The sequence below is a fragment of the Vulpes vulpes genome, chromosome 6, assembly GCF_048418805.1.
Source record: "Vulpes vulpes isolate BD-2025 chromosome 6, VulVul3, whole genome shotgun sequence".
Classification (NCBI taxonomy): Eukaryota; Metazoa; Chordata; class Mammalia; order Carnivora; family Canidae; genus Vulpes; species Vulpes vulpes.
Genome location: NC_132785.1, coordinates 60,558,899 through 60,586,675, shown reverse-complemented (window position 1 = coordinate 60,586,675; position 27,777 = coordinate 60,558,899). Strand labels below are relative to the sequence as shown.

The window sequence follows — 27,777 nt, the reverse complement described above, 5'->3', positions numbered from 1 at the left end:
AAATTAAGTGCCTCTATTTTCCTTCTCTGTTTGTTTTTCAAGGAGGTTCAGTGTGAGGGAAGGAGGGACTTTGGAAGGTTTGTGATAAAAGCCTAATATGTGTAGCCTGTGGTTTAGATGGATCTGCCGAGAGCGTCCCGACTCTCACCTGTGGCCCTCTCCTAAGAAGGAATGAAGAGTCTTGGGCCTGCGTCTGCAGACACCAGCAGGGGGAGGGGGGACACCTACAGGGACAGATACTTGTTGGGGGAGACACCTGTGGGGGAGGGGGATGGCTTGAGCAGCTGCGAGGAGAGGGCAGAGAGCTACCAGGAAGCAACAGCTTCTTCAGGAAATCAGATTATTCAAGTGGTGCGATTACCTTCATTTAGAAATTTTTGAAGGCTTAAAAAAAGAAAAACAGCAAAGCCAGATGAATAATTTTATGACCACATACCCAAAGCAGAACAATTAATTTTACAATTTCCGAAGTGTATTACGTGCTTTGTCTCCTGAAGGATTGGTTCGGGTGTTCCTATAGTTCCTAGAAACGTGGCTAGCTGTTAAAAGGGTTGTTTAAAAAAAGAAAGTTTTTTTCCTTCATTTCCTTCAAGTTGGTGTGTCTCTTACATGTATATGTTAGAATTATGTGGATTGTATTGTTTTATGTGTGATTATTCTTTAGCCTGTCCTTAACTGAGGTCACCCTGATGAGGAAGGGAATGAAAGTTCCTATTCTAGGAACTTTTTTTTTTTTTTTTTTTTTCTGTAAAAACACTTCCAGTGATTATTTTATTCAGAAACAAACAAACAAACAAACAGGAGAAGAAACACAATTCTGGTCATTTGCAGTATCTATCAGCTTTCAATTTGGCTCTCCTGTCCAGAAGTGTTTCATGCAAAAATCCATCTTTCCGGGCCTTTTTGAGAATTTTACTGTCTTCTTTACTTATTTTAAGTTTGTGGTCTTGGAAACTCTGAAATTTCTTTACATAATTGATTTCACACTGTTTAACGTTTCCTTTGTCTTCTTCTGGAATATCATCTTTTTTCTTAGTTTCTCTTTCAGCACATGATCTAATCTTTATCATTTCTTCTTCTCCTGCTGTTTTACTTTTTGCTTCTATATCACCTGCTTCATTGCATCTAATGAAGCAGCTATTTGAGGCCAATAAAGCCATTTTCCCATCTTGAAAGACTGGTTCCCATTGTTCTCTTGGTCCGATTGCATCTGACCGCCCCACAACAAGTCCATCTGAATTAATACCAAGGTATTTTCCATAGCCAGATTTCAGGGCAATTCTAGAATCAGACAATTTGACAGCTGTAAACTGCTCTGGAGGAGTTTCATACTGGTTGGAGCCTGGAGTCAGTTGCTTTGAGAAATCTTGACTTTTGAGGAAGTAAAGTTTCATGTTAATTAGCTAATTTTTGTATCTGCTCCCAAATCCTTTTTTGATAGGAGGGACATCTTCATTATGTAATTATAAATGGAGCATCAGAAACAAGTTTTAACGAGTAATACCTTCCCCTAAACATTTTCGTCCTCAGGAGATAAGACTTCTCAGAGGTTACTGGAAGAGAGAGCTGTCATCGCCTTCCTGTAGCTGCTCGGGTAGCTATTGTTCTTGGTCTAAGTTCTGTCATTTGGGGTATTTATAACTGTTGTTTTTTAAATATTTTATTTATTCATGAGAGAGGCAGAGACATAGGCAGAGGGAGAAGCAGGCTTCCCGCAGGGAGCCCGTTGTGGGACTCGATCCCAGGACCCTGGGATCACAAACTGAGCTGAAGGTAGATGCTCAACCACTGAACCACCCAGGTGCCCTGTAACTGTTACTGTTATTTTGCAAATGGCTCTGTCCATGACGACCTTGTTGAACATTTTTACATAGAAAAATACTCAATATGGAAAAGGTATGCATTTGTTTTTAGTCACAAACATGTGATTCAGGAACTTTGAAGAAAGGTTTCTAGGACCAGACTAACCCCAAAGTACCTAGATTACATGTCTTCCATACAACTGTATTCCACTTTCCTCCCCAGGTTCTCCCCGCTTCCTCAGTGTGGGACATGTCACCTTTAGGCTGAGTTGAGAGTAGACCTCAGGTAATGTTCTTCCTAAGTCCCAAGGATGTAGGCTTAGCCACACAAGATGCTTCTTTCCGAGTTAGACTGCAGGTGGTGGTGAGGGGTAGCAAGCTGGCCCGTCCTGTCCGTCCCACAGACCTCCTGGCCATCTCTTTCTCATTAAGCCTCCAAGGTACTTAAGGCTGAGAAAGTCTGTGATGGACTTTAAATATGGAGAATATAGGCATTTTACTGAAAGTTGGTGCTATTCATGACTCACTTTGCTTATGCAGGTATAGTAATGCTCTTTCCTGGAAATCTTAGATTACAGCTCTACTTTTTTTTTTTAAGTTTTATTTAAATAATCTTTGTAGCCTACATGGGACTGTCACTGACAACCCTGGGATCAAGAATTGCATGTTCTACCTACTGAGCCTACCAGATGCCCCTGCAGCACTACTTTAATCATTTGTCCAAGTGGGACCAACCAAGATTTAGAGGAAGATTTTCTAAGAAGTGGTTAGTTGGATATTTTGCATTTAAAAGAATCTGTTGCCTTAAGTATTTGTTTTTCACATTAGTCCATCTCGACATATATATGTAAACACCATAACTAGGAAATTATTTTATTGTAACTGTTTTTTATTGCCTACAAGTGGTGAGCACTTGAGATTAAAACAGGCAATTAAAGGTTGTCAATTTTAATAGAAAACTCAGCTTAATATACTTGTTATGTCAAACATACAGAAAGAAAGAAACATTAAACTTACAGTAAACAGAGAATGAGTCAGTATTCCAGAAATTATGGCTTAGGTTCATATTCTCATGCAGCCCTATGACTCAGTGGCCCTGTTTGCTAAGATGTCATCTTCAGCCTGAGCCTTGCAGCATGGGTCTGTGTCAGGCAAGATGGAGAATGTGGACTCGGGTTAGTGCCGTGTAGATTTTCAGCGAGCTCACATCAGGGGAGGGTCTCTCCCTGGGTGTGCTTGTCCTGACTACACCTTGAGACATGCAGAGTCCCCATGGTGCTCATTCTGACTCTTCCCGCTCTTACAGTGGCAAAGCAGGTCACCTGGAGAGCACTACAGCCCTTCCTCTTGAGACAGGGTGTTCAATTTGTATTCATCACTTAGAAAGTGCATTGACCCACTTTCTAAACATAAATGATGTATACAAATAGCATCCTGGTTGGTTCAGTCAGGTTTGAAGGAAGCCCGATGTGTATGAAAATCAGAGTTTTGGAACTGCTGTTCACTAGAGGGTAATCATTGACATGTCTGAACCACAAACACATGGGTCTCCTTTTAAGGGATTTCCCCAGAGTTATAAGAACACATGGGTAGGGGTTAGTCCTCATTCTACACTTGGGTAGGACTGTGAGTTTTATTAAGTGGATATTGGTGTGCTAAAAAGTGGTCACTTTTTGTTTGCAGTGGAAAAAGAAATGGGATTTACTAACTGGTCTTTCTCTCTTTTTGCCAGACTTAGAAATGGCCGTTGCATACTGGAATTTAGTATTATCTGGAAGGTTTAAGTTTTTAGATCTTTGGAACACCTTCTTATTGGTAAGTGTCCTGCTTCCTGCTGTGTGCACGCAGTGTGAGGGGGTCAGCAGGTTACATGGCTGTCTCTCTTATCTGACCAAGGTATTCTGGCCGGATATTGGGTCATGGGAGTTCTGGATGGTGACCATGTGGCCTTGCCATCATGCATGGTGCCACGGCCACTGAGCTCTAGCCTGGTGGTCCCGAGGCCAGTGTCAGAAGCAGCTTGGGAGCCACCCAGAACCCCCAGGCTAAGGTCTCAGGTGCCCACAGACCTAGGCAGTCATCTTTCTACCACCTTCTCTAAGAAGCTGTAACTAACTCATTCTGTGCTTCCTTGAAGGAACTTGAAATTCCTAAAGAAAGCACCAGTAACACACATCCTGTGTACATTGATACTGTAACCCCGTGCCTAGTGTGTTGATAGTTGGGTACATTTTTAAATGTGTCTTACAGTGTTCAGAAGGAAAAGGAAGGCTTAGGTGGCCCCTTATGAGAGAGTCTGTGTTGGAGGCAGGCCTTTGAGGGGTGCCAGGTCTTCTTACTGGGGTGGCACAGCTGAGCTGGAAATCAGGGAAACAGGTGTCACTGTGTGACATGTGTGGAGCACAGGGTCCTCGCTCCAGAATAAATAGTCATGTGGTGTAGACATACCCAGACCTGCTGTATGGGTTCCTTTGTGAGCGTATGAGGGGGCAGGCCTTCTCACAGCACAGACCCTGGCCTGGCTGAGGACCATCTTCCCACGGGGTCCTCCTGGAAGCAGTGTGGGAAAACCAAGATGCAGCTTCAAAGCCGCACATCACATTCACTCTGCTCCACCACTTCCTAGTTTGGTGGCTAGTTGACCCCAATTGCAGACGTTCCCCCAGAGAACCTGCATAGGTGCCCAGAGATGGGGCAGTGTCACAGCAGCATGTGGGGAACAACCAAAGATCCCTATGCAGGAGTGCAGGTAGAAGGTCAGATTGTCACCACAGGAGAAGGCTCCCAGAGCTCAGTGAAACTAGCACATCCCACTGTGATTTCAGCCTGCCACACGTGGAGCCTAGATTCCAGGGGCAGAAAGCTGCAGAAGTCTACATGGTTTGGGGTAGCTTGAGATAAATGCACAGACAGGCCTGAGTGGGGTGCCTGGTCCCTTCAGGAGGGAGCACTGTGCTAGGTGGTGAGGGCAGGAGAGAGTGGTGCCCACCTGGGCTGCGGGGTTGTGCAGTGGGAAAGTGAGCCACAGACAGGTGGTGTTCTCGGCAGGTTTGGTAAATCTCAAATACCAAATGACACAGTTGTAGACACCTTCCCCCCTCCCACCACAAGCACTGCCAGTACAGAGGGGAATCAGTGGTCTCCAGGAGCAGTTTGCTATGGTCCTGCCCTGGGTCTGAGTCAGGGGTTAGGTGGAGACTGAAATGGCTGCCTGGTGTTTGACTGAAACAGATTATAATCTTTGCATTTTAAATGTTTATTAGGTTGTTTAAGTCTATCTTTCCATTTTTGCACGTTGGTGGTAGGTAGCACCTAACATTTCCCTGGAAGCCTTATTCTTACTGACAGCAGAGTGTGAGCACAGGTGCTGTTCTGCGTCCGATTGTGTCCCGAGCCAGCTAGACAGCTGGCGCTCCTGAGGAGCACGTCTGGTTCTCAAGTCTGCTGGGTTTTTTTCTTTTATGTATTAGGAGCATCACAAAAGATCAATCCCAAGGGACACTTGGAACCTTCTGCTAGATTTTGGAAATATGATTGCAGATGATATGTCTAACTATGACGAAGAAGGTACGGGAAGTCCTAATGCTTCAGCTGATGGCCAGAATTGCTGCCGTGCGCCAGCAACCCCCCCACCCCCACCCCCGGGCACAGGACATGCCAACCATCCTGCTGACTCCGGGCCCCACCCCTCGGTGCAGTGGGAGTGATGGTGGTAACAATTACACCCACTGTAGTATGTCTGTCAACCACAAGAAAGAAAAATAGGCCTTCAGAGTAGTTTAAATCAAGAGGAGAGGCCCCTAAACTGAAAGCAGCTCAAAGGTAGTGGTACAGGGAGCCAGGCAGCTGAACCGCAGAACCAGACAGTTGTCTGGAAGGTGCCACCCAGGTACATAGTCCCATGTGATGCCTCAGGTTAGTGGTTCTGTCAGGCTACATAAGCCTGAAGATTCCAGTGGTACTTCCCTTATAAACATAGTTGCTTATGTTGTGGTCCCTCCCCCCAGATATCTCAGGGCGCTGGGCAGGGAGCATTTGTATGCCTGCCTCCGTGGGCACTGTGCCACGTTAGGGAAGAGGCACAGTCGGCCCACCCGCCCTGTGATCCTCGGCGCCCAATGTGGAGGCAACCCTCCAGGGCATGTCCTCACCTCCTTTGTCTTTGCTCTGGGAAGCGAAGGCTCAGAGCCACAGTGCTCACTGCCCTGGCCTGCAGGCCTGTGTGTGGCCTTAGCACCTGGCACAGAGCAGGCACTTCGTAAACGTGTGTGAGTGAACGGGGGGGGATAGTTGGCTCTTGGGACCTTAGCTATGGTGGCAAGACATGGTCTGCAGAAAGAGAGCTGGCAGCTTACAGCATGTGTGCCTGGCCAGCGGAGATGTTGGGGCCACTTGGAAGTGTGGGGGTGGCCTGGGCTGGAGCGGGGGGAGGGCACCCAGTGTGGCCAGAGGGTCCTGACCACCTGGGATGGGGACGGGGCCTTGTGGCCAGCTAGCCCCGCCTGCCCTGTCATTAGAGGCCACACAGCACACTAGTGCAGTCTGCACAGCACACCAGTACTCGAACCCAGGTCTGGCCAAAGCAAGAGAAGTGGGTTTCACTGGTCAATTCCTTCAGAAAAACAGGCTGTGAAACTTAAAGTCACTTGAGTTCTTGAAATACAAATATTGACTTGAGAATTCTCTGAATATAAAAATATTACTCTAAACTGTTGATTTTTTAAAAGTCTGTGTGTTTGCTTTCCCGTAGGAGCATGGCCTGTTCTCATAGATGATTTCGTAGAATACGCGCGACCAGTCGTCACGGGCAGTAAGCGCAGCCCTTTCTAGGCAGAAAATTAAGATGCGTTAAGATGCTGAGAGGAAGTGCCTCCTGCAAGGGGATGCTTGGCTCGTCACTGGCCGGAAGTGGTCATCAGCTGGCCAGGGCGTGGCGTGGCCTCTCCCTGCTACAGAAAGGGTTGAGTTGGACACAGAAGGAGCGCCTCGGCAGACGTGGCTTTGGGAGGCCTGGGGTGGCCCTGTGGCTGTTGCTTTAGAAGATTTCTGCATGGGTTTTATTATACTTGGGAAAAGTAACTCAGCCTGTTTGCAGAGTGGCAGAGCCTGCTGTTTTTTAATTCATGATGTCAGGTGAACACCAGCAGGGACCATAGCTCCTGCTGAGCTAGCTTGCAATTCCACTTAAAAAACGGGATTTGTGTCCTTGGCAGGACGTTATAATTTTTACGTTAGTAACCATGTGCCCTAAAGAAGATCTGACACGGATTCTAACATTTTATAAACTTGGTGCCAAGAATTCAAGATTTGTATTTTCTGAATTATCAAATACCTAGATTTATTAGATCTATTTTTATTTTAATTCCCTGTGGATGTTCCCATGAAAGTCACTGCACAGCTCTCACTGTGTCACAATTTGCCCAGTGATGGCACATGTGGGGTGTGACTCCAGGGACGTGTCACAGTAAACCGCTGACAAATCGGCAGCTCTTTTCCTTCCAGTGTCATTTGGACGAGCTTCCTAATAAGTTTTATAAAATGTGTTTTTTTAAAAAATATTTTATTACATTTAAAAAGACCTTTTCCCATGAAAATATTTCTTTTACAAGCAACAAATTATAGATTTAAAAGTCAAGTGAGTTCTTTCTAGCGGTCCTTGAGGCCTGTCACCCACCCTTTGGCCGTGTGCATGGTTGTGAACATCCGAAAGCCACAGCACACATCGTCACCCAGAAACACCCACATGGAAACCTCCCCTGTTTCCACCTGAAGCCCGTGCTTGTCACGGTGCCCTCTGGTTCTTCGGTGTTTGCTGGCCAGAGAAGCACATCCGGTGAGGCACGGATGCCCCTGGCATGCCATCCGAAGGTGGAAGGCCTGTGATGCCACCTGATTTCCTTTTGGAAGAAACTGTGTGTTCTGAACATCACTCTGTGGACCCTACCTCATATGTGAAAAGATCTTCATATCACAAGTGTGCCTCCTGCCCACCTGCAACCCACCTGACGAGTCAAATGAATTGGGGTCACTTGGTGGGAGAGAAGTAGTTCCCTCTGACTTTCTGTAAATGGACAGTGTGCCTGAAATGTGTACTTGAGTTGACTTTTTGGAGATGTGGTTCAGCATTTAAGGAAGTGTCTATGCCCAGGGAGGGGGGTTTCCATCCTTGCTGTGTGTGAACTGTGTATACTTCAGAGACAGCAGACTGTGCGGGGCCCAGGAGGGGGCTTGAGGCCTGGACACCACCACAGTCGGGGCTGGGGCGGTGCCTAGCAAGGGGCATGACAGAGTCACCTGGCTTCTCCATGGCTGTGGAGGAAGAGGGAGGGCGCGTCTCTGCCTGCGAGCCTGTGGCTGTAAGAGCACTTATTCTTATATAAGAAGAATCTCCACAGTTTTTTTTTTTAATCTGTAACAGTTTCTCCTTTTATTTTTTTTAAATTTTTATTTATTTATGATAGTCACACAGAGAGAGAGAGAGAGAGAGGCAGAGACACAGGCAGAGGGAGAAGCAGGCTCCATGCACCGGGAGCCCGACGTGGGATTCGATCCTGGATCTCCAGGATCGCGCCCTGGGCCAAAGGCAGGCGCTAAACCGCTGCGCCACCCAGGGGTCCCAGAATCTCCACAGTTTTAAACATCCTCCAAGGCTTCGCAGGTTCTTGCTACATAAGTGTTCTGCTTGGATGAGGCTGAGGAACTTGGGTAATCTTGCACAAATTCTGGAGGTCCGCAGCACCTTCTCATTGTTAATATTCAGCATTATGGTGGGGAAGTTCTATGTGCTTGTTTTTTCAGTAGATGACACAATCCTAGTGGTTGGACAAAGGCTCTTCAAAAAACTGTGGGTTTCTTTTTTTGCTGTTACACATATTTAAGGCATGCATGCTATGGAAGTACTGAGTGCTTCAGAAACATTAAAATAAATTATTTTTTCTGGTGTGGTATAGTGTCCTTCCAGTTGTGTTCTCAGTGCTCCAATGCTGGATGCCACAGGACCCACAGGAAAGCAGCCCACCCATATGTGGCCTGTGCCCCGGCTTAGAGGCAGCATCCCCCAACAGATGGCCAGGCCAGTAGTGTCCTTTTCATCATCACATAGTATGCTAACTGATGTGGTTGTTTCCATGTCAAAATTAGACATTTTCCTTGAGCTGATGGGAATTATATCCCAGAATACACTGAAATGCAAACTGCAAATGTATTAATGCACAGGTCACTCAAATCTAATAGTTTAATAAAGACATGTTACCTGTGCCTTCATGGAGCGCCTGCCAAGAGTTTCTGGAACAGACACGGCCCCGTCTGCCCATCTTGCAGACGTATGCGCGTTGCCATGTCACCTGAGCTCGCGCATGTCTAAGTGCAGCACTCTGCCCCTCAGACTCCAGGCTGCGTGGCGGGAGGTGCGCCTGAGGCTGCAGGCACACATCCAGGCTCGGTGAACGCCGCTGGGCAGTGTGGAGCCAGCAGAAGAAATGAGCTGCAGACCCTCTCCGCCCTGCACTGTAGCTGTTTCTGCAGGACGACCTCTTCCACTGCAATGGGCGGCTGACTGGCTGTCCTGCCTCACCCCCCAAGGCTGTCCAGGCTGGCTCTGCAGGACCCTGCTAGCTGGAGGAACATGCCAGAAGCTCCTTAGTAACGGACGATGATTAAACACTTCTCATGCTCAAGCACACCTCAGTGTCTAGTTATTACCCAAAGAAAATGCTATTTTATCAAATGTGCTTCTCAAATCCAGATGCAGTGGGTTCCACTTCTGGTCTGATGAGTGACCAGGCCCCAAGGGCAAGGGGGAAGCGTGGACCTACATCAGGGCCAGCAGGTAGGGGGCTGCTTCCTACTCCTGATTTCAGACCTATTCACACCCTAGCCTGCCACTGAGCGTCTCTTGCACAGGTCTGGGGTTGTCTGGACACAGTATGGAGCCTGGCATGGGTGAGCCCTGTGAGCCCCTGCATTGGGGCCAGGGGTACTTCTCTTCTTTGTCCTGGACATTTTCTAGGTTTTCTACCAAACACAGCTCATAATCAAAAAAGTTTCCCAAAACAGAAGACTGCAAGGAATGAATGAAACTCAGCGTTCTGCTAAGTGAGAGAAGCCAGACACAAAGGCCGCAGAGTATAGGGTCCTACCTACTTGAAATTTGAGAAAGGGCAAAGCTGTCCAGGCAGAAAGCACAGGAGCGCCTGGGACTGGCGGGGCGGTGTGCACAGAGTGCTGGTTGTGACTGAGGCTCACTCCGCGTAAACTCCGCCCTGAGGCCTCAGCTGCATGCACGTCTTCCAGAACACTGGCAAGGGCTTGGAGGTCGTGGCCCAGCGGGAAGCAGCTGCAGCTGTCACAGAGGCCGTCTGGGCTGCTGGGTGTGGAGCCTGCGTCTGTGCTGACGCCTTCCACGTGGTCCCTCGGCAGGCGCAGGGCACAAAGGGGCTGGGGCCTGTCATTGGTGCCACCGCGGAGCAGAGTAGGCGTGCCTGGCCATTCAGGGAGCTCCTGGCCACTGCACAGTGACCATCACAGAGGTCAGGGGGCGTGCTGAACGCCGCGGAGCACGAAGGCTGGGCACTGGCGGCCCGGTGGCCAGAAGAGCTGCTTCCCAATGGAGAAGTTCAAGGCGGCCATGCTGCTGGGGGCCGTGGGGGACGCTCTGGGGCACAGAAACGCCCGCAGGGACAGCGGTGCCCCTGGCAGGAAGGCCAGGGAGGAGCTGCAGACAGGCGGGGACCTGGACCACCCGTCCCCAGAGAAGTGGTGGGTGAGTGACAACACCATCATGCACCTGACGACAGCCGGGGCCCTGACCACAGGTAAGCTGGTGGACTGAAGTCCTCCTGTGGGCACCCAAGCCCCAAAGACGCCACGGCCCCTCTACGGACTGTCACCTGGTGCTGTGGCTGAAAGGGGCGACCTTGCAGGTGTCTGCGTCCCCTGCCCCCACAGATGTGCCACTCAAGGTCCCTTTGGGTTGTCACCCCACATGTCTGCCCTCAGCCTCTCAAACAGTGGCCTCTCGCTCGTGTCTGTGTCCAGAGTTAAACCAGTTGAGTTTCCCACTTTGAGGCTGTTTGGGGAGAGGGTTTGAGTTTTCACTGCAGATATTAAGCCTTCTGGTTTTATTTCAAAAGAATAGAAAATAATAAGCCCACTTCAAATTTGGACCTCTTATGATAATAGTTCGGGGATTATTTCTAAATCCCAGTGAATTTGAGTCAAAATGCCATCTAACAAAATAGGATCCAGATATCTGCTTACACACAAACACGTCCTGAGAAGATGCTGTGAAAGTGGCTGGCCAGGGCGGAGACTTTCCAGAACTGCTCTTCAAGGAGCAGGTGGATGGTAGGATAGGGTTTTGCACGACTTTCAGGGAAGCAGTGTCTCATGCAAGGCTTCCAGACAAGGTACCTGTGCATGTCGGTAGTGTGTGGTCTCCCGGTGAGTGTCTGGGGCGATGGTGCAGGCACTGAGGCCTGGCCTTGGGCCCCAAACTGGGGGCTCGCTCAGCTTAGCTCTGTGCTCATCCTGCAGGAATGCCATCTGCGCCGCAGCTGGTGCCAAAATAACTAGGGTGAGGGCTGAGGCACCACAGATAAGGTAGCGTCCAGCACGTTGTGTGGTGAGGTCCCTTTCTGAGTTTACACAACTATGACATCCAAATATTTCCAGTTTCTTGTGTTCCCAGGCTAACCTGCGTTCTGGCCGCTGAAGCAGGGGTGCCTGCCCGACTGTGGGCGTCCTCTCTCCCCTGAGCAGAGCTGGCCTGTTCGGGCTGCACACATCTGGTCCTGACTGCTACACCCGCTCCCTCCACGGTGTCAGACGCCAAGCACATGTGTACGCACTCCATGTGTCCTGTCCCTTTTGTGAATGGCAGAGTCTGTGGCCTGTCCCTGCCTGTGGAGGCACCCCTAGGACAGACACCAGCGAAGTCAGGTCCTCCTGATTGTGTCGTGCTCTCTGAGATTAGGCCCTCTTGACAGAAATAGGACATAATCTGCCCCAACGTGAAATATGTGCATGCGGGAGGGCGGGGGTGCCTGGGGCATCATTTCTAAGCAGAGACGTGACCTCCCCCTCCCGTCGGCTGGCCACGAGGAGACACTTGTGAAGACCGCCCATGACTCAGCCTCCAGAAGCACAAGCAGGCATATTGTTTTCAAGTCACTAAAAAATCTAAATTGAAATTCTATTTAAATTAAATTAATTTAAATTAACTCCAGCCCACCCTGAGAGCCTGTCTTCCAGACAGGAGGGGAAGTCATGGCCACCTGGTGCCCCTGGGCTGGTCCGTCCCCCTCGCAAGTTTCCCCACCAAAGCTGGCTATGGGAGCCCAAGTGTGCAGAGAGAGATGGTGATGCTCAAAGAGCTGGATCTTTTTTCTATAAATAGCAAATTGTAGCCTATAAAAGGGGCTTTTGAGCCATATTCACGGTGATGCTGACGTGGCACTGAGTATTGCCAGGCACTGTTATGACTATGTGCATCATTATCTGACCCTCACATCACCCTGAAGGTGACATCATGACTACAGTTGTTCAAAGAGCAGTTCACGGAGAGGCCGGATTACTTGCCCAGTGCCTTATGACCTAGTGAGTGTCCGAGCAGGGACTAGGATGCTTGAAGGACCCTGATGGTTAGTGGCTCTTCACTGTTTCTCCCAAAAACACAGACTTTCACAAAGTGGAACCATGGGTTGAAAATGCATGTCCCACTGTTCCGTGCCATGGCTCAACCAGCTATGTGGCTGTGTGGTCCTGCTACTGTGAGTGAGATGTGGGAGTCCAGGACATCTGTGGGACCTGGTCCTCTGGGCTGGGTCTCTCGAAAGTGCAGATTGGAAGAGATCAGACACTGGCCTGGGAAGCAGTGCCCCATTCCCCATGGGGTGAGTGGCAATCCAGTAAACACAGCTCGCCCAGCCAGCTTGCTAGACACACTGACCAAAGGCTCCCTCTTGTGTGTGGTCCTGTGTTGGTCACCCAAGGATGAGATGGAGGCTCTGCCTCGGGGGCCCTGGGGCCTGGCTCTCCTGGCTCACCACCCACTGACCCGAGAACTCTTGAGCCTGCTTCCCCTCCTGCAGGGTGCATGGGGAAGCTGATGCCTTCGTCATAGGGTTGAGATTAAGTAGGGCAGCATGGGCACTTAATACATTATTAAGGGAAGATGGCTCCTGGCAGGTTAATGTCTGTCTCTCTAAATGTCCTGGTCTGCAGGTCAGCAGCTCCAATGGCCATGGCCAACTGAGGTAGCCTGTTGCCATGGCCGCTCAGAAGCAATAGGGACACGAGCCCACGGGGGATAGGGCAAGTGCTGTGGGCATGACCATACCTGCAGGGGAGGTGGGGCTGGGGCCACATGGGAACCAGAGAGGCCTGTCCAGACTCCCCTCTCTCTCTTCCTCCATCACTGGCCCCCTGACGGTAACTGCATTTTGAAAAGTTGACATTTTTGTGACAAAGCAACTTGATAAGGGTATTGTGCCTTTTCTTTATCATGACCTTGGTTTCATGAGCGGATTTGTCTTTGAGGAGACAGGGTGGGGAGGGTGGAGAAGAATGAGCTGAAGAGCTTTGTATGGAGTGGAGAAACCCTGACAAGTGGGTCCGAGGCATTGCAGCTTCAAAGACTCTGTTTCTAGTTTGAATTCTAACCTGAAACAAAGCAGGAGACTGGTGCCATTTTGTTTTTAAGGAGGTTTTTAAGTTTTTCCTTGAGAAGGATGAGATTCAAGAATAAAATGAATTCTTTAATGGCCTCTGGAAAGGCCAGGCTTCCTAAACCTGGATCGAGAGGTGCTGGTGACCTGGAGCCGGGCTGATCCTGGCGGTTCACAGGCCCAGCAGCTGCATGCCCCACACCTGCGTCTGGCCGCACACTCCACCCCAACTCAGAATCAGGCCATGCACGGTGTGCCCATTGGATGCCTGCTGCCTAGTTAGGGACAGAAGGACTGAGGCCCAAGTCCTGCCTCCAGGGCCCGAGGGCCCACCTGCCCTACTGGCAGCAGCAGGGGGAGAGGTGGCGGCGTACCTGTCTCCCACACCTCCATGCTGGGATCCCGGCCCCGGGGTGGCTGAGAGGGGACCTCCCTCTCTCCCTCCCTCCCTACCAGCCTCTTCCCCTCCCCCATGCCCCTCAAAGTTGGGGTGTGCGCCTCGAGCAGGAGAGGGGCAACCCTGGCTCCTGAGGCCTGAAATGCAGTTTGGGTACAGTATGAGTTTGCTGGTGGCTGTAAAGGTCACACTGGCCGTGCACCATGTTCCTACCCAGCAGGTCTGGCACAGAGGCTCCCTCACCACCCGGCTCTGCTCCCTGATGGAACAGGCACACTAAGCCCCAAATTTGGAGCTACAAAGCCTCTGTCCACCTCACTGTACGTTTATGTAATGCAGGAATGCTGAGGCCCTGCCATCGAACCCCGTTTGCCATCTCTGGCCTTGGGCAAGTGGCATAACCCACTGAGCTTTGCCTGTGAAACCCAGCACGACAAGTAAGAGCCTGATGGTGTCTGACAGTGTCTGATGGTGTTGGGTGGGTAGGGGTGGGGGCATGTGCAACCATCTAGGGGCCGTGCATCCCGGACAGCAGGTGGGCAGCATGTTAGCCCCCTTACCCTCCATTTCTGTGATCCTCGAGGGACTGAGACTGTGGTCATCCCCAGAACGCCATCACACACATGCCTGCCCCATAGCCTCAGTTCCCAGGATGGAGACACGAGATTTTAGAAGCCTGAGGAACAGGCAGGTTTCAGGCCTGCCTCTCTGTGTTAGCAGGAATTGTTAGAGGGAAATGAAGATTGTGGGTTCTGTCTCAGTTCTTCTATGTAACCAGAATGAGAAGCACAACGAATTTTTTTTTTTAATTTTTATTTATGATAGTCACACAGAGAGAGAGAGAGGCAGAGACACAGGCAGAGGGAGAAGCAGGCTCCATGCACCGGGAGCCCGACGTGGGATTCGATCCCGGGTCTCCAGGATCGCGCCCTGGGCCAAAGGCAGGCGCCAAACCACTGCGCCACCCAGGGATCCCCAAGCACAACGAATTATAAATGTCTGAATTGTAAGTCAGATCTAGAGTGAATTGTCTGCTACACTTCTCTAGGGAGCCAGGATCGTGAGGTGGAGCTCCAGAATCTTCCTTCTCTTCTACCAGCTTGGGGACATGAAGCTCACTGCCATTGTGTGGTCCCTGCTCACTGGGGCCTCCTCAATCTAACCCTGCCCCACCCCTTCTTCCCCAGACTACTGGTGCCTGGATGACCTGTACCGGGAGATGGTGAAGCGCTATGTGGAAGTCCTTGAGAAGCTTCCAGAACATTGGGCTGATCCAGCTACCCTGGAAGGCTGCTCCCAGCTGAAGCCAGACAACTACCTCCTTGCCTGGCATACACCTTTCAATGAGAAGGGTCAGGGAAAGCCTTCTTTTCCTTGTGAAGCACGTGCTGCAGAGCTACTAACCCGTGTGTGGTCCCACTAACCAGCAGCATCGCAGGTTTGCATGACAGGGGGATCTACTGGGGCCCCTTTGTGCAGCATAAATGTCTCCAGGATGCTTTGATATGTTTATAGGTGATATATTTACATAGGCAGAGTGTCTGCCTCTAGGGAACCTGCTCCTGGGGTCCCAGACTTACCCCTCCTGGGTTTATAGGGTTTACAGACAATGAACTTGCCCCTCTAGGTTTATGCTGAGGATGGACCACCCACCCTGGGTTTATGCTGAGGATGAACCACCCCCCCTGGGGGTTATGCTGAGGATAGACACCCCCTGGAGTTTATGCCGAGGATGGACACCCTCTTGGGTTTATGCTGAGGATGGAGCCCCCCCTTGGGTTTATGCTGAAAATGGACCCCTCCCCCCCGCCTTGGGTTTATGCTGAGGAAGGACCCCTCCTTGGTTGTTTTTTTTTTTTTTTTTAAGATTTTATTGATTTATTCATGAGAGACACAGAGAGGCAGAGACACAGGCAGAGGGAGAAGCAGGCTCCATGCAGGGAGCCCGATGTGGGACTCGATCCTGGGACTCCAGATCACATCCTGAGCCGAAGGCAGAAGACATTCAACAGCTGAGCCACCCAGGCATTTCCTCCCACCCTTTGGGTTTATACTGAGGATGGACACCACCCCCACCTTGGGTTTATGCTGGGGATGGCATCCAATCATGTTATGTGGCACGAAAGAAGAGAAAAATCAATAAATCAAAACCAATTAAATCCGATGTAAATGTTAGAATTCTCAAACAGATATAAAATATTATATATTCCATAGGTTGAAAAAGTTAAGGACATGGATTTATAAAAAGAACCTAAATCACATTTCCAGAAAAATGTTACAGTGTCTGAGGTTTTAAATGCATTGGCTGAGATTAATAGTAGATTAGACATTTTAGAAGAAAATTTTCATATCTAGGCACAGCAATAGAAACAACCCAGAATGGGACACACAGAGAAAAAAAGAATCCAAAAATATAAGAGCAGTAGCGAGCCATGGGCTGTCAGCATACACTGCACTCTTCTCCTTATTATTAGTTTTGAACAGTTGGATTGCCATGTGCCACAGTGTAGCTTTGCCTGTGACAGAGTCCCTGACAGAGCAAAGGGAACAAAGAAATGATTTGAAGCAATGGTGGCCAAAATCTCAGTAGACATAAACAGACATTTTTCCAAAGAAGACCTACACGTGGCTAACAGACACATCACTGGGCATCAGGGAAATACAAACCAAAACCACAATGAAATACCCACCTCACACCTGTCAGAATGGGATGAACAAGTCAGGAAACAACAGGTGTTGGTGAGGATGTGGAGAAAGGGGAACCCTCAGGCACTGTTGGTGGGAATGCCAGCTGGTGCAGCCACTCTGGAGAACAGTGTGGAGATTCCTTAGGAAGTTGAAAATAGAGCTACCCTATGACCCAGCAATTGCACTGCTGGGAATTTACCTCAAAGATACAGATATAGTGAAACAATGGGGCACCTGTACCCCAATGTTCACAGCAGCCATGTCCACAATAGCCAAACTGTGGAAGGAGCCCAGACATCCAGCAACAGAAGAATGGATAAGGAAGAGGTGGTCTATGTATATAATGGACTATTACTCAGCCATCAGAAAGGATGAAATCTTGCCATTTGCGATTAATTACATGGATGGAACTGAAGGGTATTACTCTGAGTGAATTAAAGTCAGTCAGAGAAAGAAAGACAATTATCATATGAGCTCACTCATATGAGGAATTTAAGGGACAAAACATGAACTTAGGGGAAGGGAGGGAAAAATAAAATAGGATAAAATTAGAGAGGGATACAAACCGTAAGAGTTAACTCTAGGAAATAAACTGAAGGTTGCTGCAGGGGAGGTTGCGGGGGACGGGATCACTGGATGGTGGACTTGAAGGAGGGCACGTGATGGACTGAGCACTGGGTGTTATATAAAATGAATGAATCACTGATCTCTACCTCTGAAACCAATAGTACGCTGTATGCTAGCTAACGTGAATTTTAATAAAACCAAAAAGAAAAAAATTAGTGCCCAAATCTCCACAAATTTGTTGAAAACCGTAAACCCACAGATTGAAGAAACTCAGTAACTTCCAAGTAAAGCACAAGAAACATGGGAAAGCTACACTGTGGCACATGGCAATCCAACTGTTCAAAACTAATACTAAGGAGAAGAGTGCAGTGTATGCTGACAGCCCAGGTGAGGAGGGTGCAGGTCTCCTGTCGGAAGTGATGTCATTCAGGCACCGAAGGAAACAACTTCACCCTGGAGTTGTGCTCCCAGAGCAGTATCTTACAGATGCTGTTGTTAACGGCCAAATAACCTTTTTCAGGCACACAAAAGCTATAGGATCCATCACCAGCAGAGTGATGCTATAAGAAAGGCAAAGGGACAACCACCATTCCGCAGAATGAACCTAACACTAAGAGGAAAGTACAGAAGAAGTGTGGCGGAAATCACAATCACATGGGTAAATAGGGGAGAGTTTTAACTTACTACTGAATCTCTTTGAAAGATAATTGACTTAAAAAACTAGTAATGCTCTTCGAGTTTATCAAATGCTTGTGAGCAGGTGTCTGACAGTGTGGTGGAGGCCTGCGGCCACAGGGTGCTTGTCCGAGGCATGGGGTGGTTCAGCCCTAGAGCAGTCATTAACATCACAAAACAGTTATAACTAACAAGCAAACAAAAGAGAAAATGGAATCTTTTAGAAATACTTGCTGGGGAAAGTGCCACAGGTGGCCTGTGCGCTCCTGCCCCCTTGCCTAGCCAGGGCCCAGCCCAGAATGTTTCCATCTGGGGAGACCCGTGCGAGGCTGTCCCTCTGCCTTGGAGTCCTCCACCTCATTAGGGGAAAGCTTTCTGTATTCTGGGTGTACTGTGTAAGCATGAGCATCACATTCCCTAACCAGCCCCACTGATGCCTCCGCCCCTCAGGGGGACAGCAGGTCTTAGCTGCAGTACCAGCATGTGTGCAGCCCACTGCCGCACCTCAGCCTCAGGAGGGACCCTCTGCTGTGGGAGACAGCACACAGCCCGTGTGGATCTCCCCGCATGTCTTCTCTGCCCAGGGAGGGAAGCGCCAGCCATGCGTCTCTTTGTCACATCTTCCTCGGTGACTACAGACCAGAGAAAAGGGCCGAGGTCTGAGGCTCCTCTCTTGGTGGCAGGCACCATCCTCCAAGTGGTAGGAATCTTCACCCAGGTTGGCAGCTGATCTCACTGCTCTGTAATGTTCAACCCTACAGGCAGACAAGAGACAAAAGGAAACAAAGAGCGGTATAGCAGACCTGACCCTAATCCCATCAGTAATCACATCAAATGTAAATGGTCTAAAGTCTCCAAATAAATGGCAGATGCCCAGCAGGGTTAAAGAAGGGAATCCCAGCTCTAGGCTGCTTCCAGGGAATGCTTATTACCTATGAAGGCAGACGTAGATTAGGGTAAGGAAAGTTCACCATGCTAACGCCAATCAGGAGAAGGCTGGTGGGGCTCTGCTAATGTCACAAAAAGCAAAAGACCATTGCTGGGGGTTGGGGAGGAAGACAATTTCATCGTGGCTGTGCACCTATTCACAGCAAGAGGACACAAACTGCCAAAGGTTATTTGAGAAAAGATAGATCACCCACATAGCACTACGTTTATGAAAGAAATGACGAAGGAAGCCCCAGGTTCAGGCGACCTCTGCAGGGAAGTCCTCCAAACCATTAGAGAAGAAAGGGAACCAATTGTACACGACTCCCCCAGGGAGCTGAAGGGAGGATGTGCTCCCTGATTCATCCTGCTCCCCAGAAGACTGCTGAAAGAATAACACAGCAAACCAAAGATTGGGGGAAATAGTTGCAAAGCACACATCTGATACTCAGCAGCCCAAAACAAAAATGAGGAATATTTAAGTGAGTAGTTCCCCACAGAAGGAATGGAGGTGGCCAGCAAGTGCATGAAAATAACGCTCAGCCCCATTGGTTTAGAGGAAACGCTAGTGAAACCCGTGATGAGACAGCACCACGTGTGCTGAATGGGAAGACCACTGGTGAAGAGCATCCAGGGCCAGTGGGACAAGGAGCATGACCACCATTTGGAGAGCCCGTTTGGCAGCACCTTCAGCATCAGACACCCATCCGTCAGATGAGCTTAGTGTCTGCGTGCCCCTTGCTGCAGCCTCCAACCCCAGTACCTGGACACGCCATGGGCTGCATGTCAGTGATAACTCAGCTGGGCTCTACAAAGAGACAAAACATGTCTGATGCAAGCACACGGGGTGTGCAGCTCCATGTTCTGCGTCTTCCCAGTGGGAGCACCTTATGAGCACATCCCTAACCATCAAAAATTCTGTGTTTCATGCCCAAGTAACATCCCAGCATATGGAAGCTTGGCAACTTACTTACTCTTTTGTCTTTGTTGGGCACTGGGGTCATCTGCTGGTTTTTCACACTCAAATGATGCTATGATAACCATTACATAAATTTGTTTATATCTGTGGGTTATCTGTGAAAGTTAGGTTGCCAGAGATGGTGTTACTGGGTCTTCTGTGTTCCGAGTAGGCTCAGGATTCGGAGCTGCCACCAAAGCCATGTGCATCGGCATGCGGTACTGGAAGCCAGAGCGTCTGGAGACCCTAGTGGAAGTGAGCATCGAGTGCGGCAGGATGACCCACAACCACCCCACAGGTGATGTCTCCACAGGCAGACCCCGCTGAAACTGTACCCACTCTTCGATTTGTTTACTTGGTGGATGCAGGCTTCTCCATCTCAGTTCTGCTTACGCTGCTTTTGACCTAAAAGCAGGCTTGGCATTGAGTGTGATGATACTGGGGTGGGAAGAGTCCTCAGCAGGTTCAGTGTCATTTAGCCAGGATAAAAGGAAAAGAAAAGCACCAGTTATCTGGATGCAGTGAGGATCTGGTTGACTCATGGGCATCAGCATTTCTGTTGCCATCTGCTGCCAGGTGCCACACTGGGTGGGGGTGGGGGTCTGAACCAGACCAGCGTTCACTGGCCACATGAGCAGGACCACCTCAACGCCCGTGCCTCTGTTTCCCCACCTGTCACAGTGGTGACTGTGGTATTGAGAGCCAGGCCTCATTGTGCACAAGGAAAAAGTGCATGGAGCGACCCCTCTTGCTGGTGCTCTGGGGAGCAGGCAGGCCAGCTGTGCCCAGGGTTCCCCACTGTGTGCCCATCACAGAGATGGAGGGCAGGCAGGGCCCCAGCGCATGATGGTGACTCATGACCTAGAGAGTCAGTCAGCTCCTAATTTTAAAAAAAGAATGACTTGAAACTCATACACCTGTAAACACTCTTGATTGATGACAGTGACACGCCCTCCCCAGCCCCTGACACAGCCTGCCAGCTGCTCTCCTGCGACTTTCAAGGCCACTTCATCATAAAAAAAAAAAAAAAAAAAAAAAAAAAAAAAAAGCTTTTATTTATTTATTTATTTATTTATTTATTTATTTATTTGAGAGAGCATGCACACCTGATCAGGGGGAGGGGCAGAGGGAGAGCCCCAGAGCCACATGCAGGCCTTGAATCCAGGACCTGGGATCATGACCTGAGCCAAAGGCAGATGCTTAACCCACTGAGCCACCCAGGCACCCCTCATGGCCACTTTCAATTCCCCCTATAAGTGGTGTAGCTCTGGGGTTGTGAGGACCACTCTGTGCCCTCCTGGCGACACCTTCGCAGGGCCACGTCCCTTAGACCCTTCAGTCTGTGTGAAGGGCATAGAATTCAAGCACCTGGCACACCGGGGCTGACTAGGAAGACTCAGGGCAGAGCCATGGCTCACTGGGACTTCACCTGGAAGTGGATGGTGCCTGGGAAGCCCCGACCATGATGGCAAGGAGCATCTGGAGACAATATGACCAGCAAAAGAGTCTGGGTCGAGATTAGCTAATGTTATTATTAAAGGGTTGTTTCATGTAATTTGTTTCTAACTTAAGACTGGATGGAACGTTGAGGGTTTGGTCAAATGTGGGCAGCACCAGGAATTGACTCCTGTACAAGTTTCTAGCCACCTCTGGCAGCAAGCGTCATGGCTTTATGGCCATGTGCACATCCCAGATGCTAGATACCCCACAAGGGGGCAGGGTGACAGCAGGTGGTCGGGACAGTAATGGATCTGACAGCGGGACCCTCACTCCCAGCCCATAGTGAAGCCTCACAGACTGGCCCGCAAGCCATCAAGAGGGTCTCCGGAGATGACCATGCCTTTTCCCAGGTGGTTGTGGCCTCTGTGTGGCTCTGCACCCAGGCTGGCCTGGCGGGCTGTCCTCTGTGCTTAGGGCCATCTGTCCCCCTAATCGACCACCTTTGCAAGGTAGGTGTGGCACCCTATGAGTGGGAAGCACCCTATGCACAGAGCCTACCTTGAGCCTCTGTGTCTGGCCCACAGGCTTTCTCGGGTCCCTGTGCACGGCCCTGTTTGCATCTTATGCTGCGCAGGGCAAGCCACTGGAGCAGTGGGGCAGAGACATGATGCGGACAGTCCCGCTGGCTGAGGAATACTGTAAAAAGACCATCCGGCACCTGTCAGGTGAGCCTGGCCTCCCTCCCTGTCACACTCACACTGGCCCCCAGAAATGGGTTGGTTTAATTCACACTCAGAGGAGGTTTGCATGGACCGGGCTCCCAGAGACATTGAGGTCTGTTTGCCCCACAGTGAAACCGAGGGCATCCTCCTGTGAACAGGCCCCAGGAGCTCCTGGCAGGAAGCAACACCTGCCCAGGGGCCCAGTATGCCATGCCAGGAGACCACATGCCGTGCTAGCTACTGTATCCAGCCCCCAGCCCTCTGCAGAGACCCCACCCTCCTGCTGTCAACAGCAGCCAGAAAGACGAGAGGGGTGCACACATAGGTTCAGTATTCCAGATGGTCCTTACATAGCCCATTCCCTGGAGAAGGACAAGGGACATACTGCTCTTCCACCTTACGGATGGCTGTGCCTGCCTGGAGGCTGAGGTCTGCTGCCACGGAGACCAGATGGGTACATGTGTCTGTCTCCACTGACTCCAAACCCACCATCAAGGGGCTCACACTGTCTTTGGCACCAGCAGAGGTCCTAAGTGATCGCATTGTTGCTGGCAGTTGGGTGAGTGGTGGCCTGGCAGATTGGACTCAAGAGGCAGGTGCAGGACTCAGAAACTCTGGCTTTGTCCTCGGGTGGCCACTCCCCTGCAGGATTCCTTCCCCTCGGGGAGGGATGGGTGTTGTGAGCAGTATAGGCAGCTCCATGTGGCCTTGAAAGTTTGGAAGCTGTCCTGGAGGGTTTCTGGAATAGTTATCCTGTCTGTCCCGGGGTAGTGGGACCAAAGGCACAAGTGCAGGGGCAAAGCTATTGGTTTTCTAGCTCAGGGCTGAAGTCTGGAGATAGAGAGCCAGTGAGTTACTTTCCTGTCACCTCTGATGAGTGGGGACTCATTCTCAATGTCTCTCAAGAAGCTTCCAGAACAACTTCACCAGGAGAATGTTGCTTCTCCTTGTGCCAGGTCATAGCTGGGAAACTCTTATCTCCAGGGCCTATTCCCATGAGAATCAGAGAGCCTCACATCCACAGTGAACTTAAGTGTCCCTCTATAAACTTAATTATAGAACAGAGCTGCACAATCACCTTATTTCCGACCCTGGGGCTCTCTGTAGTGAGTACGTTGCCTGGGGTCACCGGGATGGTCATGTGTCCAGCCCAGGGAGGATCACCTCCTCCCACACGGGAGACTCAGGTAAACAGGCCAGTGAGGGCTACACAGTGGCTGCATTCCCATCGTGTCAGGGTTGAGACGATCCCCCCAGAGGTCTGGCTTAGCCCAGGGTATCCTGAAGAGCAGCCGTCATCAATGCTCCTTGGGCAGGAATGGGGAGGACTGCCATGGGTCAGAAAATCTGAGACTTTATTCTTGCTGCTTAATTTTAAATTTGTTTAATCTGGAGCTTTTTGACCTTGTATGACACACCCTTTTAAACAGAAACCCAAAATCCTCCAGGGAAAATCATGTTCTGTTCACCCAGGGCCCTCTGCTTAGTGGTAACAACATCCCCTGGCAGTAAAGACAACTGGCAAATCAATTCCGTGATTTTTGTTTTAAAGATTTTATCTACTTATTCATGAGAGACACAGATAGAGGCAGAGACGCAGGCAGAGGGAGAAGCAGGCTCCCTGTGGGGAGCCTGATGTGGGACTCCATCCCAGGACCCCAGGACCACAAACTGAGCCGAAGGCAGATGTTCAATTACTGAGACCCTAGTTCCATGTTCTAATGTTTGGACTTCTCTCTTTTTTTTTAAGATTTATTATTATTATTATTATTATTATTATTATTATTATTCATGAGAGACACAGAGGGAGAAAGAGAGGCAGAGACACAGGCAGAGGGAGAAGCAGTCTCCATGCAGGGAGCCCAATGTGGGACTCAATCCTGGGTCTCCAGGATCAGGCCCTGGGCTGAAGGCAGCGCTAAACCGCTGAGCCACCGGGGCTGCCCTAATGTTTGGAATTTTGTGTCCAGGAGGGAAGCGGTAGTGCAGGGACCAAGCCCTGGTCTCTGTGGGGCAGCTGGAGCTTCCCTGTCTGACCCTGTCATCTCACCCCAACCTTAGGTCAGCTTTGCTTTCAGTTTTATAAAGCAGACTCTGGCCAGCTTTTCCAGGGGCCTGTTGTTCCCTGGGGACCTGGAGCCCCGCCCCAAGACCTGTCCCTGAGGGTATGTCTGCAGCCGCCCAGCCCTCCCCTATTCCCCAGGCTCTGTCCTCGGCTCCTGCCCATGATAGGAGCAGCAGTGGCCACGGTGTGCTGGCCCAGGCTGGAGGGCCCACAGGGGCTTGTGCCTCTCAGGTTCTTGGAGGACACAGCACGGTCCTCCAGCTGCACCTGCCCAGCTGCTGCCACGAATGTCCTCTTCATTCAACACCCCTGGGACTGGCGCGCTGGGCCATTGGCCAGAAGGGAGAAAAAGCCTCCTCCTGGGCTGCCTTGCATCAGTGAAGAGATACAGGCTCAGAATTTCCAAGAGGATGCTCTTTGAAGAACTTTACTCCCTGCTCTGAGTTCAGAGTAGAGTCAAGCAAGGTTCGGGGTTGCTTTGTCCTATGTCTCCATTTTCCTCACTCGTTTCAAAGTAGCTGCAGACATGAGCATCACAGGGGGAGGGGGCTTGGCCTCCACCTCCTCCTCCTGCCCGAAGGCTACCCGCCCACCGTCCATGCGCCCTGGCCGGTGGCCCTCGTGTGCAGCCTGGTCTGTTCTTTATGTTCAGAATACCAGGAGCACTGGTTCTACTTTGAAGCTAAGTGGCAGTTTTACTTGGAAGAGAGGAAACTCAGTGAAGACACGGGAAGTAAAGCCATCTTCCCTGACCACTATGACGCAGAGGAGAGGGACAAGGTGAGTCTTGCCTGGTCGGGGGGTGGGGATGGGCTGTCAGGGCCCACTGCCCGGCATCCCCACCAAGGAGCCGCTGCCACTGGACTGCACCTCTGCCATGTCTCGGGCTTGGCCTAGGGGGCTCCCCTGGCAACCAGGGGCCCAGAGCCACCATGGGGGTGGGCCTGGAAGCCTTCCTGGAGGAAGCATGTTTCAAACAGATAAAATTTTATCTTTCCATTTTCTCTAATTAAAAGCATGGTTGTGCTAGAAATTTTGAGGATGTAATTGTTAAAGATATTCTATTTCACCACATATTTTCTAAGGGCCAGGGCCAGGACATGAGGTCATATGTGATGAATCAGGTTGTGCACACCATCACCCTTCCTCATGCTGATGTTGTCAGCATTGTTTTTTTTTTTTTTAATTTTAAAATTATTTTATTTATTATTTTTTTTTAGTTTTTTAAATTAATTAATTTTTTTAGCATTGGGTTCGGTAGCACAAGGGAAAGACCTGATTCATAGCTCAGCCAAGATAGACACTACCCTTATGTTCACAGAGCCCACAGCTGAGTTGAAAGTACCTCGCAGTGAGCAGCTGAGGACAGTTCTGTGTGGCTACTCGGCCATTCTGAGTACACAGCTGTAGTCCAAGCTGGCTGCCCCAGCCCCAGCCAGCACGTCTGCATTCTAGGTGTTAGGGAGGCTCAAGGGGAGAGATGCTCCCTACCACCCCTCCGTGTGCCCCTCAAGGGCCTCTCCGGAATGCAGGCAGGCCTAGGGGTGCGGTCCTTCAGATGGAGGTGCTGCTGCCCCAAACCAATGCTGAATCTGTCGCTCGGGCACAGAGGTGAGACTTTCCCGGATCCCGGCTCTCTGCAGTCTTTCTGCTCATGTTGCACCCACAGGGCATCACTGCACCACCACCGGGCCCTGACCCTGGGCCTTGGTGCCTGCTGGCCCCAAGCTCTGCTCAGACAAGGGCTGCATGTGTCCCAGCAGCCCAGTCACTGGCTCTAAGCCCCTTGCTGGACTATGATGTCACCACAGACTCACCGGCTACCCCAACATGTGGTCAGGTGATCTGTGGACTGTCTGCATCCATAGGAGCTGCGAGAAGTTGATCTTCCCTCTGCACTGTCACCCCCTGCCCTGGGGCAGTGCTTGGCACACAGGTGGTAATCCATCAGTGCACAGCGAGTATGTGAACAGCAGAGCCCTGGACAACCCAGGAGGCGCATGCTCTGGCACAAACTGACACTGGTTTTACTATGGCTATGTGCCCCTGACCCCTAGCTCTTTCTTTAGGCTTACAGGAAATGGAGTTCGGAAGGCCGAGGGGGCCGGCGGGGCCATGACGCTCCTATGATTGCCTATGATGCTCTCCTTGGAGCCGGGGATGACTGGACGGAGCTCTGCCACCGGGCCATGTGTCATGGAGGTGAGATTGCCTTCTTTAATGGTCTTGGGCTTCCAGGCAATCAGCACCCCTTCTCACGCCAAAGTGCGCTCCCAGCACACCCGAGGCTACAGGCATCAAGGGCAGCCTCCTGAACCCCAGAGTATGTGTCCTTCCCTGTGCAGGGTCCTGCCTCATGTGCCCATATGAGTGTGAGCTCAAGAGAACAAGGCATCGGGGGAGCCGTGGGGCGGCCCTGTGGGTACAGGCAGCGCACAGTCCTGAGGACTCACTCTGTAACCCCCGGTCCAAACCCTCCCATGGTAGCTGTGACTGTTGCCTGGCTGGGCAGGACTGCCCTGTGTCCTGGTGCCCACGCTCTCCTGTGAGTGTGAAACGAGGGCATTCCAGCAGCTCGTGCTGGGCACAGTGTGTCCTGGACATCGGGGCCCCTCAGTTCCTGGTGCTGAGGTAGGAGAGACACCAGCACCACCCAGTGGATGTGGGTCTGTGGACAGCCCAGGCATTTGCGCACACTCGTGTCTCAGTGTGCAAGGAGGGAAGGAAGGGGCAGCAAATCCACCAGATTGGTGCACCCAGAGCAAAGCTGGGGTTTGGCCCAAGGGCGAGGGCTGCCCAGAGGACCTGTGAGATGGGCCTTGGCAAGGAGAACGTGCGCTTCCCTTCCAGGTGAGAGCGGGGCCACAGGGACGATCGCGGGCTGCCTGTTCGGGCTGCTGCACGGCCTGGACACTGTCCCCGCGGGCCTGTACCAGGACCTGGAGCACAAGGAGGAGCTGGTGCAGCTGGGCGAAGCTCTATACCGCCTGTCCACGGAGGAGAAGTAAAGCTCTCCCGCCGCCAGGCTCTGGGTCCCCAGGGGCATCTCCGCACTGCTCTTGGCCCTCCCAGGAGGGCCGACGCCTAAATGGCCATAATTATATTTTAACTGACCCCCCATTGCCAAACTCTAACTGCCATATGAAATGCACTGTCTGTCCTAGAGAATGTCTGTCCTGCTCACATGTGGCCCCTTGGCCCTCCTCCACACATAGCGGCACAATCCTTTGCACAATCGGTGTATTTCACTCTGGGCAGAACTAATGCTACTTGCTCACTCACGCCAACAAAACTAATGTGACAGCCGAGCGTGGACAGAGCCCACGTGCCCGCCTGCCCCTGGCCTTGGCCTCTGGCAGGGCCGCCAGGCTGTGCCTTCCTGCAGCAGATGGAAGCACGCACTTAACCTCCTGCTGACGTCTTTAATCACACTAGATCTTTAAAACCAGCCCCTTTGGAACAAATGCCTGAGGAAACCGGGGAATAAAGGGCCCTTGTGTGTCACCTGCATCTCCTGTGTGGTTTGCAGTGGTCACGGGGCTGATGGGTCCACCCACGGCCACCACCTGCTCCACCAGGCTCGTGCTGACACTCCTCGTGGCCGGGGTGTCTCTGTCTGTGAGTCTTGAAAAAGAGAACTCTCTATTTTCTTAAAAATGGCCTGGGACACAACATTTGTGAATTAGCATCTGGTGTGAATAAAAGAGCAGTTGGTGTTTCACGGTTAACATGGAGCTTTGGTGGCTTGCCTGGGGCCGTCCCGCTGTGCCAGCGCTCTCTTCATGGAAGGCAGCTTCGGAGCATGGCCGGCGGCCCCCCGAGCCCATGGGGTCACCCCCTTGCTTCTCAGGCCTGCCTGAAGGCTTTGTG

The 27,777-nt window shown here is 50.9% G+C and overlaps 2 protein-coding genes and 1 pseudogene across 2 annotated transcripts in view; 2 read left to right on the top strand and 1 right to left on the bottom strand.

Moving 5' to 3' along the window:
* The window catches only part of DCUN1D2 (defective in cullin neddylation 1 domain containing 2), a gene marked incomplete at its 5' end in the record, with an annotated part of 28,368 nt that extends 19,619 nt beyond the window's left edge, over nt 1-8,749 (top strand). The window contains 3 exon segments of the mRNA XM_026008817.2: nt 3,535-3,617; nt 5,273-5,369; nt 6,553-8,749. Coding sequence (XP_025864602.2) covers nt 3,535-3,617; nt 5,273-5,369; nt 6,553-6,632 — 260 coding nt within the window.
* LOC112927450 (protein FRG1 pseudogene) lies at nt 753-1,496 on the bottom strand (annotated as a pseudogene).
* Nucleotides 8,750-10,073: 1,324 nt separating the features above from the next.
* Nucleotides 10,074-27,635, top strand: ADPRHL1 (ADP-ribosylhydrolase like 1). The gene is made up of 7 exons (XM_026008813.2): nt 10,074-10,615; nt 15,053-15,217; nt 19,853-19,978; nt 21,705-21,845; nt 24,560-24,687; nt 25,977-26,109; nt 26,758-27,635. The coding sequence occupies exons 1-7, from the start codon at nt 10,408-10,410 to the stop codon at nt 26,913-26,915; spliced, it is 1,059 nt and encodes a 352-aa protein (XP_025864598.1). The 5' UTR covers nt 10,074-10,407; the 3' UTR covers nt 26,916-27,635.
* Nucleotides 27,636-27,777: the final 142 nt, after the last annotated feature.